This window comes from Bidens hawaiensis, unplaced genomic scaffold (genome assembly GCF_021521415.1).
Source record: "Bidens hawaiensis isolate Kalapana, Puna unplaced genomic scaffold, B.hawaiensis_p1.1 tig00037771_1, whole genome shotgun sequence".
In the NCBI taxonomy this organism is placed as follows: Eukaryota; Viridiplantae; Streptophyta; class Magnoliopsida; order Asterales; family Asteraceae; genus Bidens; species Bidens hawaiensis.
This window is the reverse complement of record NW_027496615.1, coordinates 137,526-153,397: the sequence shown is the minus strand read 5'-3', so window position 1 is coordinate 153,397 and position 15,872 is coordinate 137,526. Positions and strand designations below refer to the sequence as shown.

The following is a 15,872-nucleotide window of genomic DNA, read 5'->3' as shown; positions in this document are numbered from 1 at the left end:
CAGGCCTTCAGGAATAATGTTGAGAAGGCGAAGGGTAACTAGGAGGTGCAAAACCAGATGGGTTTTATTTTACATGTACAAGGCAATGCAGGTGAAGACATTTTACGTCTCCGAATGGGAGCAGGTTGAAATGTTTGACGCATCCAAGTGGTGGTTTAGAGAAGATGTCTCGAAGCCCAAGTGGGAGATTGTTATGTTGTGGTCTCCGATCCATCATGGGTCGGGTCCGGTTTAGACGAATAGACAGAATTAGGAGATTAAGCTGTTTGAGTTTTGGCCAAGCCCAAAAGCTCTAATCAGGCCCAGTTTAGTTAAAGGGTTAAACCCTAATTGTCTAGTCTATATATTCTCTCCTGTACTTGTAAGTTGGAATCACTCAATAATAAGAAAACCCCAGTTATCGACAGTGGACGTAGGTCATACACCGTGACCGAACCACTTAAATCCTTGTGTCTCTTTCGTTTATTCTTTCGGTTTTACTATTGTATTCTTGTTTGTGTGTGACTCCGAACCTAACATTGACGTTGCTGTTTGTTGAAGAACTAGAAACGAAGGCTTTATTTTTTATATATATATGCTCAACTATGTATTCACTTGATGTTGTTCATATTTAGAGGCTTACTATATATTTATGCTCACTATAGTAATTTGAATAATTATTGTATGAATGATTATGGTCCTGTGTTTTGCTCTACCAGAATTTACTAACAGAGACTATGTGTGGCAACAACGCTCCAGCTTCGCCATAGTTGAGATCATCTCAAAACTAAAACATGTCGAGTTCATGTGTTTTTTATTATGTATTGTGATTGTGAGAGAGCCAAGTACTGGTGTGGTTGCAACAAATGGGTCTTCTAAGAAAACCTCAACAATTGAAGCACCATCATTGTAATTAGATGAACTAACCAAGACTGCAAATACTTTGGTTCATATGGGCACTTATTGTCGGGTATTTTATGGAAAGCTAAACACGAGTGAAGAAGTGGTCATAAAGAAATTGGATATGAGCTCTTTATCAAGTTCTGAATTTAATGTAATAGATAAGGTGAGAATACCATCATATTTTTTATAATAATTTGTTAATTAATATACATGGTTATTGTTCAGTTTTGGATATATGCACTCAGCCATGATTTCAAGACTTAAGGATGAGCTGAGCAAAGGTATCTTAAAAATAAAACACACTGCCATTTATTTTGACCCCTCGCGCGACCGTTGCAGGTATCTTAAACGATTATGAGCCCAAGGGCGGGCCTAAATTGAAGTTCTCCTAATAAATAAGCATGTGAGCTTTATACGCTAGCCCCATCCATGTATGGTGTTATTTTGTTCTTTATATATATTTATTACAATTTATTTATTAATTAAATCAGTGGGCTTAATAATTTTGAATCTCAAATTTCAATCTTCTATGATGGTTTAAAGAAAATACTATATTCTTTGCAGATTGTGATTGTGCCAGAAAAGAAGGGCCAGGAAGCATCCTAGAGGTGGTGTTTTTATTATGGTATTTCATGATTTTAATTAGTAACTTCTTACTTCTTTCATATAGTTACAGATATCCTAGCATGTTATAATTTGATGAGTTCTTTTAATATTATTGGCAGTGTGATTTTGGTTTGTTTCAAACACAAACACCTACTCAAGTCCCAATATGGTTGGCTGCGACTTTCAAAAACTGAGGGAAATGCACTATTCACCCTCCATATTGGATGGCTGTTGGTAAGTTTTTACTCTCTATGAAATATTAGATGTGTATGCCATGTTTTTGATAATGATATGAGATTGAAAAAAATATATAGATAAAGTCCGGACCTTTTTTATATGTTAATGTTTAGGCAGTGTATACCCTGAAAACATAGTATATTTCGAATGTTCTATCATATTCTTTTGATTATTGCACGGGCTACTCATATGATGTTTGTGTTTTTTTAACTATATATATTGACTAGCATTTTGATAATATTTACCATGGATTTTAGTTTGGTACTTGTGCTGTTGTTCAGTCTCTGTGGGAAAAAGGAAGGTACGCTGCTTCTGTTTATGGTGTTTAGTTTTTGATGAAACTAATATTTAATTTGGTGATGACCATGTACGTGGGTACCGGCACCGGTTATGCGTCTGATGCCGTGTTACGCGTGGTGTGGGATTATCGGCACCGATCACGCATTCGATGCTACTTACGAGTGCGTGTACTAGCTCTCAGTTGTCCGTATACTGGCACCGGGTTACTTGATATCATTTTTAAATTTACAATAAATAATCAAAGAAATAAGATTACGAATATTGTTTAAATTTACAATGGCTACTACATGTTCAATCAGTGAATTAGGTCTCCTGCACACACTTACTGTTTATTCATATGCAAGGAATCCCTTATATTTGTTTTCAAACATATGAAATTTCTTTATAATAAGCACAGAAAATGTATCTATAAACTGATGTAACTTTACAATGGGTTTTACTTACAAGTGCATGATTAATTTTTCTATGTGCAGGAATATTTTTAGTTACCTTACAATAGGTTTCATTTCATTTTTCTCACTCTTCACTATAAAACAAAATTATAAACTCACAACACATCAATATTTTGAGACGAATATAGTTGTAAAATGGAAACTTGATAAATTTGGTGGATGTGGTTGATTTATTAGCTGGCCGTATTTTTTAAATGGTAAATATAAAATATAGATGAAGCTATTTGTCGTGCACTCCGAGGAATACCCGAGTAAATCAATCAGAAGATTTATTGTTGACTTGTATGCCTACTTTATTATAAATTGTTTTGACCATGGATTTTTGAAAGTGAGATATGACGTTTTCCAAACAGATGATCAAATCAAAAGTTGGAGCACTAAATCTGATTGGCAAATAATTTATTTGATTTTTGTTGCTGCTATGGGATGATGACTTTTATACTTGGAACCAATTGTTGAAAGTGCTTTTTGAGAATGTTGAACAAGGTATTTTTCAATTTTACTTATATCCTGTATGTTCGTATATTCTTCTTTTTTAAAGAAAAATGCTTATGATTTATCAATGCTAATCAAACTTGCAGTCATACCACAACACTTTGTCCAAGTTGTTAGTGACTGTTTTATAGTCTACTTGGTTTTGCTAACAGGTTCAAGTGAAAATGAGTTCAAGTCAAAACGGGCTACTTAAAAAAACAATTTAGTTCATGTCAAAGAGCCACTTAAAAAAATAGGTTTGGGTCAAAATAGGCAGGTCGGATTGGGTGCCAGGTCAAAACGGGTTCGAGTGAAATGAGTTTGCAAACAGACCACTTAAAAAATTAAAATTTGTTCGGATCAAAATGGGCTACATAAAAAAATCAATTTGGTTCGGGTCAAATCGGGCCACTTAAAAAAGTCATTTGGTTTGGTTCAAAACGAGCCACTTTAAAAAAAATGCAATTTAGTTCAGATCAAAACGGGCCACTTTGAAAAAAATATAACGTTCGCTATGGCTAAAATGGGTTCGAGCTGATTAAACATATGGTATTTGTATGATTCCTTTTCAAACATTAATGTTTAAATTTCAGGTAAACTGACACAAGATTGGAACATGCGTAAAGGATTGCGGCTGGTGCTGCATATGGTTTCTTATATCTACACGAGAAATGTGACCCGAAAATGTTGATCAACCAGTGGTGGGTGACTTTGGGCTAGCTAAACTCGTATAGTTATTGTTTTAGAATACATACTGTTTTTGATTAATTTGATGTTAGATCGTATATTGATTTTATAGTATCGAGGCAACCTGAATTAATGTAGTCGTCACATTCCTACGTTGATATTCCCGTCCACCGGACGGGTAAAATGCTAGTTCCAATGGTGCATATTTTATTTTAAAACTTTAAGCATAGTGTTTTGAAAAATATTAAGGCCCATGATAGTTTTAGCTGTAAACTCATTTTCTACACAAATAATTGATAACACAAATCAGCTTGTATGCATAATCTTAATAAAAGTCTCATCTAACTCTATCTTGGCTAGTTCTTATTGTTTATCATCTATTATTTAGAGTCTAGATTACATCAATTGCCTATATTCAATACAGCAAATAAGACTACACTATGCACGCTAAACATTAAGCTGCAACACAGTTGAGTGTGTAGATGATAAATGTGCAGGATACAAAAGATCAAAATAATAGTAATAAAGTAGTAAATATGTGACTTGCCGGCTCAAAACTGCCTCAAATAATCCAACTTGATTTCCATTATAAGAATCAACTACTATGAAGTCCATTATTGGATTTGATTATAACCAACTGCACTAAAAATTATTAGACAATCAATTTGTAGCAGCAGTCAACACCAATTTCCCAGCTGCACAAAAGACCATTTTACCCCTTGGGACAGCTTTTAAATTCTGCAGCTTGAATGGATAAATTGGCCCGTTGTAGCTTTGAGCAAAGTACTCGTTAAGTATTAAAATGAAACAGAAAACCAAAAGAAAATAAAACCGACTCAGATGTAGATCTACAGATCATCATAGTCAGAGGCACAAATGCATAGTGCGCCATTGCCATTGTCAACAAAGCATTACGGTGGCTGCAACCAAGGTTGCTACGCCGAGTATCTGACCACCATCATTTCTGAATTAAATAAAAAAGGAAACCAAATCTTGCCACGCCACGATCAGCCACATACAATACCAAAGCAAATACCACAGAAGATAACTTCTAAGACATCTTGCATTAAACATTCCATAATCAGGGCTAATCACTAATAAGAAAACATATTTCTGTAATTTGGAGTTTTCACCGTCACCTAGGGTTTCAAAACAGGACCCGACAGCAGTAGGTCAACCACCTCTCCCACCCTTTTCCAACTCAGCCGTCAGTTGTTGAAGAGGGTGGTACCGACGGCGATGATAGTGGAAACGATGGTGGTTGTTCAACGCCGTGGCATTGACAATGGTTGGAGACGTTGGCCGCCGGTGATTTGGTGAACAACACCCTAAATCACTCTCTAAATTATAAAAACACCCCTCACATAATATAAGGGGTTGGATGAGAATGCTCTAAAAGTTCTTAGAAAATGTACAACAGGACAAAAGAGAAGTACGACACTTAATGCACAACGTACAGCTATGAAGCATGTATAACAAAAACAGCCAAAAGTACAACCTTCACTGCACCAAAAAGTTGTAAATTAATATATATATAAATATAAATATTTTTATTAAGTTACAAATAAAAATAATCTAAATCTTTATGGGCCCATTCATTTTAAATTACAATAAAATATATTTTTTTTTCTCAATATTTTGAGTCTTGTATGTTTATTAATTATTAACTCTTTGACAAAATTTCTTATATCCGTTACCAAACACATTTAAGTATGAATAGTTATTGGCGGAGGTGCACACATATGGCATACCTATACAATAGTAGCCTATTGGTTTTGATATCATTTTCATACTTCTAACTTTAAAATCAATATGTATGTCTTATCTATCCATCCATCCATCCATCCATCCATCCATCCACACATGCATTACGGGCGTATTAGCTTAATTTTATGTGCTTGTGTATATGTATGGATAGCATTTATGTATGTGTGTGATTTACCTTTATTTTCAAAAGAGGTGATACTGATTGCATATGATTACTTTTGTTTCATAGACAAGAAATGGTGTAGTTATGGAAGTGATTAAAGTTTAATGATATTAAAAGACGATAAATTGAACCAAATGCTAAAAACAGTGTTTCTATAAATTCAAACTAAATAAAAAACTAATTATATATATATATATATATATATATATATAAACAGTGTTTCTATAAATTCAAACTAAATAAAAAACTAATTTATATATATATATATATATATATATATATATAGCATTCATTCGCATTTCAAACAAATATATACTTAGTGTAGTTCAAAACCTACAAATAATGGTAACTAGAATTAAACATAAACGATAACATTTTGTAAAATTTTGAAAAATAAATTATTGTTTAATACAAGTCTTGAACCTAAGACCTCATGTTTCAAACTAAAGATGTTTACCAATTCTACTTAAATAGTTATTGTGTTGAATTTCTTGACTTCTAAATGATATATTGTGTCGTATAGCACCACCTTGGATCCTCACACACCATTATTTTTTCTATACGGCTCGTATAGGACTATACGGTCGTATAACACCTGAATCATATCAGTTTGTGTCGGAGCTTGTCGTTCATTGTTTGTAGTGCCTCGTATAGCCCTATACAACCGTATAGACCTATACGGCCCGTATAGGGCTATACGGCCGTATAGACAATTTTTTTTTAATTTTAAATATTAATTCGTTAATATGACTGTATGGACATATACGGGCCGAGTATAGAGAATTTTTTTGACACAATTTAAAATATTAACACTTTATTATCTTACATTTTAATGTATTAAGTATATAACATACTTGGTTAAATATGATATTTTAGAATAGAATAAATTGTCTATTAGCATTTACATAATATACTTGTTTAAAATTAATTCATGTTTTAAGCTTTGAGACATGAAAATCTGTCTATACGGATTGTATAGCACTATACAGCTCGCATAAGCTCGTTTAGTCATTTTTCGGCAACGGTTAACAGTGTTCAAAGGCAAGCTGACTTTTTCTGCAAAAGTTTTCTATACGGTCGTATAGCCCTATACGACCGTATAGGTTTTATGGTGTGTCAGATAGCAATACGAGCCATTTAACACCTATACGGTCGTATAGGTTCAAAAAAGCTGTTTTTTCTGTCTCCCTGTCAGTAATGCGTAGCCTATACGAGCCGTATAGGCATATGGGGGTGGTGTAGGAGGATCACATCCCTTAATGTATTACATATAACAATTTTTTATTTTTATTATATTTTTCAACGTGTGGAACAAGTGCTCTAACCTTGGTGGGATAATCTTCTTCAATCAGATTGCGATTTATGCATCCAAATAAAAAAGAAAAATGATTTATTTTATTATTAATAATTGTATATAAGGGCATCGATCCCACCACTATAAATGCAAGCAAATCTGTAACTAATTCTCAACCAAAGCAAAAGCAAAAGCAAAAGCAAAAGCAAAAGGCGTTAGATAAATATGGAGGACCAAATCAGCAGTGGCGTACAACAATCGTCGTCGTTGTTAGAGACGATGAAATCAGAGCGTCACGTGTGGCTCATGAAATGCCCTCCCATTGTCTCTCCTTCCCTCACTCATAAACAATCCCTTGCCGCCAAAGTTATCGTCACCGTTGATCCCCTCCTTCCCAATAACGATTTCTCATCTACTCAGGTATATATATTCATTGTCACCTGTGTGTGTGTGTATATATATATATATGATGATGATTTAAATGTACGTCGTCGTTTACTTTTGTGGTGTTATTTTGTATGCATGCATGCGCGTGTAAGTTAATGATAAGATTAGAAAAGTCATAAAATAAATATAATCAAAATTAAACCTCCAATGAGCAAGCATAAACAAACAAACATTAATGAACATAAATGAATGTAAACGAAAACCTTATCAAATGTTCATGTACACAATTGCGGCCCTAGATGTATAATTAAACTAACAAACTTCTTTATTAAACTAACAAACTTCTCGCTGAGCAATTTACCAACAGTTTGCGAACGCTAGGTTCATTTACAGCCCTAGATGTGTAATTAAATAGTAGATTTTTCAGCATCGATCACTCCTTTCTTTATGTTCATAAATGCCAGTGTACCATGCCAGATTTTCATGTTCATGTTCATCACGTACTGTTGAATGATTTACCCTTGTATAACTGCTTCTTTTATGTTAAGGGAATCAAGTTGTTTGTTTATCTGAATCCACTATTCATTTTCGAAGACATTTGTCGAAATGAAACAAACATCTTCTAGATAATACCTTCATAACAATTATAAGTAGCAATTTGGGGCTTATATCAGTAAAGTTTTGTGAGTTTGTTATGATTTGATTAAGATGGATACCTTATTTAGTTTTGGATACTAGGATACAAGTAATGTTAGATAACCAGTATACCGTGTATTAATTTATATCTTATAAGATAAATAATATATTGTGGGATGATCAAGATAGAAGCGAAAAATAAAAAAGAATAGTTCTTTTTTTTTTCACTTTTCTTATCATGCTTTAATTATTTTTCTCTTTTCTTTATTGTACTTTAGAACTTCTTAATCAAGGCAATGCTAGATGGAAAAAGAAGTGCACTAGTTTAAACCAAGGGTATAAATGCCATAAATTTGAAAATGGATATATATTATATATTTGATGTTGCCTAAATTGATGATCTTTTGCACAACTTATTTGATAGAATGAATGAGTAGTATAAACTTTCTTAATATCCTCCTGGTTGATGCAATTTTTACATGATGTGATCAGTTTACTATGGAGTTGGTTGGAACTGAATCAGGGAGAATACCCAAATGTTATTCAATGGACATGTCAACAGATTTCATTCCCATGTCTGTATTTTCCGAATCCAAACAAGGCGAGTAGTTCTTTTCTTTTTAATTATTCATTTGATCATGTCACATAAAGTTGTATAAATATATCATAATTTTGATATGGAGCCTCAGGAAAGGTTTCTGTTGAAGGGAAAATATATCATAAGTTTGATATGAAGCCTCATAACGAAAACATGGAGGAATATGGGAAGCTATGTCGCGAAAGAACAAACAAATACATGACTAAAACCCGACAGATACAGGTTGTTTTTCCGTTTTTCCTTTTTGTTGTTATTATTATTATTATTATTAACAAGTTTCTTCTTGTTAAAGGTTATTAACAATGATCATGGAGCGCATATGAGGCCAATGCCAGGGTTAGTTCCCTTGAGATCCCTTTCACAGAATGTAATTTCGGTTTCTTTTTCACTTTTTAATTCAACCCTTTTGAGATTAATAAAAAAAATAAAAGAACTTGTTTAAAATTTACAGGAAAAAAAGAAAGCTCCGGTAAAAGGAACAGACACAAAGAGAACAAGACGAGACCGCGGAGAAATGGAAGACATTATGTTTAAACTCTTCGAGCGACAACCAAATTGGACCTTAAGGAACCTTATTACTGAGACAAATCAACCTGAAGTATGTTACTATACGTCTTTTGCTATTTAGTTGTAAGGGTAAAATGGTCATTTTAAAAACCTAATAGAAAAGGCTGATTTTTTTGTTGGATTAGGCTTTACAAAAAAAAATGGTCATAGGTGGCTGACTAAATTTTAAGTTCTTTTAGGTAATTTGTTATCTCAGATAACGGATTATGAGGTCACGTCAGCTAAGTTTCCAAGTGGCAGTCCAAGTCATCTAGTTTTGACATGTGAAAGCCGCTATCTCAAATAGCGGATTACACAAACCACCATTTTTGGATGATGACTTGGATTGCAACTTGGAAAGTTAGCATATAATCCGCTATCTAAGATAGCAAGTTACCTATGCACTTAAATTTAGTCAGCCACCTAAAACCACTTTAATTTTTGTAAAACCACCTAATCCAACAAAAAAAAAATCCTAGAATTTACCTTTAATCTTTTCATTTTGTTAAACGGTAAGATGGCCAAAATGCCCTTACATGCAAGGCAACATAGATCAGGATGATTTTTGTTGTTTTCATAGTTTAAGGACGACAAGTGCGGATTTTCTATATTTAGAGATCGAAAACTGAAGTTCAGTATTTTTTTTCAATACATTTTAGCATCATTAATATACAGATGTGTGTGTTTTGGTTTCAGCAATTTCTGAAAGATTTGCTGAAAGATCTGTGCATCTACAACTACAAAGGATCAACCCAAGGGAGTTACGAGCTCAAACCGGAGTATAAGAGATCGACCGAAGTACAAGAACAAGGAGCAGCATCAAAATAATTAATTTGCATCTGTTTGTGTTGGATCTTTATATGTTCACATGTTTTTTTTGTTGCTGGCAAACCTTTATTTTTGCTAAATATATAAGAAAAAACGCCCAAAAAGAAACTAAAATAAAGAAGAATGTGTTAACCATGAAAATTATGTCAAATACGGTCAGTTTAAGCCGAATTTTTTTAGTTTTTAAATAGGATTACTCTAAGTTTACTAATTTACAAAAAGAAATACAAATATAAACGTAAATATATTTATCAAGACAAGTATACATATATCAAACTATACAAAGTTTTAGAGAAAGTAATGATAATTTATAATGACAATTTATAACATATGTAAGTTTTTCTTTTAGTTATTAAATTATGCCGTAAAATACTCTTGACTTTTTAGAAATATAGCATAAACCTATATATTTTTAAATACAAATAAAAATAAACATCTTAGATGGGTCAACTTGCCGCTAGGGCCGTTCAAACCGCTCGACGCTCGAATTAGCTCGTCGCTCGCTCGAAATTTGCTCAGAAAATGCTCGCTCGTTTTTTCGCTCGATTGTAAACAAGCCGTTATGCTCGGTTCGGTTTGTAAACGAGCCAAGCAACGAGCAAAGGTCTGCTCGGTTCTGTTCGGCTCGAATATTTTTAATTTATTTTATATATAATTAAGTATACAATTTTTTAAACCCTTTTAAATTTTTTCTATTCCGTCAATTTTATAGTTTTATTAGTTCGATTCAAGTTTTCTGAATGCTAAAAGTTTGTTTACATGTTCATTATATCTCACTTCAAACTTCTTTTTCCTAAAAATTTACAACATATTATACGTTTGTCGAAAAACTACTAATTTGGTTACAAAATATATTATTTACAACATTCAAACTTGTTTCTTATCGAAAAATTTAAAGTGAAAAAGAAATAAAAAAAAATGCTTGAAATCGCTCGATGTTCGATCGAAAAATTCTCGATTCGATTTTGGCTCGTTTCATTTTTTGCTCGGTTCGAATTTCAAGCGTTCGGTTCGGTTCGGTTGTAAACGAGCCAAGCAACGAGCAAGCCTTCACTCGGTTCGGCTCGACTCATGAACAGCCCCTACTTGCCGCTGCCAGTCAGTCCAAACTAAACATGTTTAACTAAACGTGGTAGAACCCGAAAACAGTGTTTTGAAACCATGATGAGTTTTATTATTAAAGTGGCTTCAAATCTTATATACTAACATACAAGTTTCCATTTTTTAAAACTAGAAAAAAAAACACATTTTTCATGATAACTAAAAATAAAAATAGTAGGATCAGGTAAGCATGCAGGCATCCAGAACATGTGGAGTGAATTGTCAAAGGCAGGCTGCTCAATTAAGAAAGGGTCTGGTCTTTCCCTAATTAATAATAATAATAATAATAATAATAATAAGAAAATATAAATATAAATAAAAACAAAAGAAGCACCCAACATTTGACCCAAATCAATTGGAAAGGTTCTTGATTGGTCAAAGTCAACCAAGTGCGTGTGCACATCACGCTGTTATATATAACACATGTTCTTCCCTTTCATACTCCTCCATTTTTTATATTCTTTCTTTCATCTCCTATTCATTATTCATCTTCAAGGTATCATCTAATTACACCTTATTCTCTATTTGATCATGGGTTTTGTTTCAGTTGGAGTTTTAGACCAATTATTTGTTAATTAATTAGACAGTTTGTATTGAGTTACCTTCTTTTTTGTATGCAGATCAAACTCAACTTCCTGTAGAAAAATATGGCCGAGGAATCCCGACATAATATTGTTAGCTGCCCATTTTTGCGTAACATTAACGAGCCAACTAGTTTCTCTTTTTCTTCATCGGTGCATATTCCATTGCCGGTATGTTACCTTCGATTTATATCCTTCAATATAGTGATTTTAATTCAATTAAAAGCTGTGTATGTTATCTTTTATCGTATATGCTCAATCACCGTGCTGTTCAGTACATAACCAGTTTACCTGAACACCACACGCCTATTCGTTGGTTGACACAAACATGGCCCGCTTAACCCGAATTTGTAACTACTTTTGAATATATATATTTTTTCACAATCACTACTTTAAAGTTATAATTTTATAACAAAAAAAAAATCAAATGTATAGCTGCATTTTAATTATAAAATCGTATGCCAATTTCTCTTTTAAGTTTTAAATATTGCCATAAAACGCATTTAAAAAAAATAAAATAAAATAAACAGATTAAGCGGGTCAACCCGCCAGGTTGACACAAACATGACCCGTTTAGCTAAACTGATTCGACTCAAAAACTAACTGGAACTCATTGACACTAATCCCTTACCCCGAATGAATTTCGTGTTGTGTCAGAAATTCACACCCCTAGATACAAGGAACTAGTTTAAATGTCTAAAATACCCTTTTGGAGCATATTCTTAGTGTTTCTTTTCTCGTGGTTCAGGTACGAGGAACCAAAGGTCCTATATTCGAAGACGGTCCCAGTTTTGACTCAGCGTTTAGACTTTTCCACGGTCAAAACGGCGTGGTCCCACTTTCGGACCCATCATCACACGCTCCTCAAAACAAAAGGTCCAAGCCACCTCCACAACAGTTTCACCCATTAGCCGCCAGAGCGGCCACAATCAGCCTCTCGGGTTTTGGTGGGGCCTTCGGTTTCGATGCATTCAATAATATGTTTAAAAATCATCAACAAAAACATAAACCATCCAAGAGAAGTAATAATAATAATAATAACAATCATGAAGCATTGGGTGAAGAGTGGTTACAAAATGGAAAATGCCCAATGGCTAAGTCCTATAGATCAGTCACTAATGTGTTACCAATAGTGGCTAATGTATTTAAACCGCCAACCGGTATAAACTACCGGTGCCCGCCTGTCATAGTGGCAGCTCGGGCTGCTCTAGCCAAAACCGCATTTGCAAAGAACCTCCGGCCCCAAGCGTTGCCCACAAAGGTGCTCGTGATTGGTGTTATGGGCATGGCGGCTAATGTACCGTTAGGAATGTGGAGAGAACACACGGAGAAATTCTCACCTTCGTGGTTTGCAGCGGTCCATGCTGCGGTCCCGTTTATAGCCATGCTTAGAAAGTCGGTTTTGATGCCCAAATCCGCTATGGCGTTTACGTTAGCAGCTTCGGTTTTGGGTCAAGTGATTGGGTCCCGGGCTGAACGGTATCGGCTTAAAGCGAAGGTTGGCACAGACCATCTAGTGGCAGTTACGGGTGGACATTGTGGCGAGTCGTTCGAGTTGGAGTCCAGGTCTCTGCAGGCGATTAGGCCGGTTTCTTGAGCTACTACATTTGTACAATTGTTGTAGGAATTATAAAGAATGTTTTTTTGTATGTTGTATTATATGAGTTATAAGATTATCAGCACATGCAGTGTTCTACTGAGTTTCAACTTGAGACTCCTTGTTTATTTGAGTTACATTTATTATAAATAATAATCTCTTGTATATGTATTCAACATATGTTTTGTAATGAATGGAGTGTGTGGTTATTTATGATAAAGCTTCCTTGGTTAATTTATCTCATTGGATTATGAGTTAGGTTGATTCTTCCATGCTAGTTCAAACCAGCAAGTTTGAATGGTGTTTTCAGAGCCTAGGCTAAATTAAGTGGTGGTTTCTGTATCTCAGTTCGCGTTTCGAATTGCTAAACGACTAGTTCGGGTGTTTGTATATTGAATTAACGTTGCCTATTGTTTAGTTCTGAGTTTAAGTATCTATCTGCTACCTATACCTTAGTTAACTATGCACCTTTTATTCGTTAGTATGCTGCTCGAAAAATAGAAAGGCATAAGATACTCATACACCATCATGGATCTTCATACCCTACTTTTTGCCAGTATAGGCAAAAAGTAGGGTATGAAGATCCATGATGGTGTATGAGGATCATATAATAATAGAAAATGTATTTCATTGAAGTGCATGAAATTACATTTATTTGCAAATATTTTCGGAGTGTTTAGGCCTGTAAATGAACCAAACGATCACAGACAAGAGCATGTTCGTGTTCATTCTTTTAACTTTAAACGGACACGATCACGAACACTTATTTTGTGTTCGTGTTCATGTTTTTAAAAGATGAACATGTTCGAAATAAGTGTTCGTGATCATGTTTTTAAAAAATGAACATGTTCGTGTTCGTTTATGTTTGTTTGTTTAAATTCCAAACAAACGTAACCGAACAAAGATAAACAAACAAAAATGAACATATATGAACAAATGTAAATGAACCCAACAAACATAAACCAACATAAGTGTACACAATTAAATAAACACAAACGAACAAATATAAAAGAATTAAGTAGATGACTCTTCAAAATAATATTCAATTATTTTCTGTTAATATGTAAACGAACATATGAACATAAATAAACGAACGAAGCATGTGTTCTAGGGATGGCAATGGGTCGGGTTTAGGTATTCCCAAACCCGTACCCGGTTATAAAAGTTCATCCCAAACCCATCCCAAACCCGTTGGGTTTTAATCGGGTAATTACCCGTCGGGTATACCCGGCTAAAAACCCGTCGGGTTTCTATCGAGATTTTGACAAAATAAAACTAATCGATTACAAAGATGGTTACCATAAAGTTAAATATCTCAAATAATTGACATAAACAAATTTCGACAGATAATATATTTGGAATATAGTGTATGTGTGTGTGTGTATATATATATATATATATAGGAAGAGGATCAAGAGAAAACTCACCCTTAGAGAGAAAATAAAAAACTCTTAAAGAATTATTTTTAATTAAAAATAAAAAAAATATTTTCAAAATTCTGTTTTAGACATTATTCTTATATTTTCTTATATTTCACTCGAAAAAAATAAAAAAAAAAACAAAAAAAACCGCTGTAATGCACATACGTATTACTGTGCGATACCGTTGTATTACACATGTGTATTACTATGTATTTTTGAGTTTAATAGTGTTTTATTGCATATATTCAATATTTGTGTATTGTATATGTGTAGTAGTATTGTATTATATGGAAAAAAATAATAATAAAATAAAACGCACATGTGATGCACATGTGCGTTAATATTGTATTACACATACGTACTAATGTGTATTCAATGTGTGTATTAGTCTTATATTGCATATATACAATAGTGTTTATCAAATATGTGCAATAGTGTTGTATTCTATGCAATACAAACACTTTTGCATATATATAATGCACACTATTACACATGCGCACTATACCGACGAGGTTACCGACAAGTTTTTTTTTTGAACCACATATAAGAATAATGGAAAAAAAAGAAACTTCAAAATTTTTTTTTTTAAAAAGTTAAAAATAGTTTTTTAGAAGTTTTTAAGAGTTTTTAAGTTTTCTCTTTAAGAGGAGTTTTCACTAGAACCCACCCCTACATATATATATATATATATATATATATATATAGGGAGAGGATCAAGAGAGAACTCCTTCTTAAAGAGAGAACTAATAAAGAAATATTTTTAATTTAATTAAAAAAAATATTTTTAAATTTCCGTTTTTTGTCATTATTCTTATATTTTGTTACCATTTACTCGAAAAATATAAAAAAAATAAAAAGAAAATAAAAAAAAAACTCGTAGTAGTGCACATATGCAATACATCGACTTTTTTTATTGCATATGTGCACTAGTGTGTATTTTGATATGTGCAATAATGTTGAATAACATATTTGCAATTTTTGCAATAGTGTTATATTATATACAAAAATACCAAAAAAACAATATAGTGCATATGTGCATTAGTGTTGTATTACGTATATGCGATAGTTTGTTTTGAGTACAATTATTAGTGCTTGTATTTGCATATATTCAATAATGTGTATTGTATAATGCAATTGTGTTGTATTGTATGCAATAAAACACTATTGTACATATGCAATACACATTAGTGCATATATGCACTACATTGCCGGTTTTTTTTTGTTTTTTTTAAGAGCAATATTATCTTATTAGAAGGAGAAAAGAAAAAAAATCGCAAAATATTTTTTTAAAAAAAGTTGAAAATAGTTTTTATTA

At 33.1% G+C, this 15,872-nt stretch overlaps 2 protein-coding genes across 2 annotated transcripts; both read left to right on the top strand.

The window, feature by feature from the left end:
- The first annotated feature begins 7,087 nt into the window (after window positions 1–7,087).
- LOC143589731 (uncharacterized) lies at window positions 7,088–9,857 on the top strand. The gene is made up of 6 exons (XM_077070414.1): window positions 7,088–7,282; window positions 8,378–8,486; window positions 8,575–8,705; window positions 8,776–8,850; window positions 8,935–9,081; window positions 9,726–9,857. Exons 1-6 carry the CDS (start codon window positions 7,088–7,090, stop codon window positions 9,855–9,857), a joined length of 789 nt encoding a protein of 262 aa, XP_076926529.1.
- A 1,743-nt stretch (window positions 9,858–11,600) lies between these two features.
- On the top strand, window positions 11,601–13,160 carry LOC143589734 (uncharacterized). Its single transcript, XM_077070417.1, has 2 exons — window positions 11,601–11,710; window positions 12,288–13,160. The coding sequence occupies exons 1-2, from the start codon at window positions 11,606–11,608 to the stop codon at window positions 13,134–13,136; spliced, it is 954 nt and encodes a 317-aa protein (XP_076926532.1). The 5' UTR covers window positions 11,601–11,605; the 3' UTR covers window positions 13,137–13,160.
- The last annotated feature ends 2,712 nt before the right edge of the window (window positions 13,161–15,872 follow it).

What these genes read in the sequence shown, in the direction of transcription:
- LOC143589734 (XM_077070417.1), top strand. Translation starts at nt 11,606, where the DNA reads ATGGCCGAGGAATCCCGACATAATATTGTTAGCTGCCCATTTTTGCGT. An exon ending in CGGTGCATATTCCATTGCCG is followed by an intron (nt 11,711 to 12,287) that starts GTATGTTACCTT and finishes CTCGTGGTTCAG; the next exon opens with GTACGAGGAACCAAAGGTCC.
- LOC143589731 (XM_077070414.1), top strand. Translation starts at nt 7,088, where the DNA reads ATGGAGGACCAAATCAGCAGTGGCGTACAACAATCGTCGTCGTTGTTA. An exon ending in ACGATTTCTCATCTACTCAG is followed by an intron (nt 7,283 to 8,377) that starts GTATATATATTC and finishes TGATGTGATCAG; the next exon opens with TTTACTATGGAGTTGGTTGG. An exon ending in ATTTTCCGAATCCAAACAAG is followed by an intron (nt 8,487 to 8,574) that starts GCGAGTAGTTCT and finishes ATGGAGCCTCAG; the next exon opens with GAAAGGTTTCTGTTGAAGGG.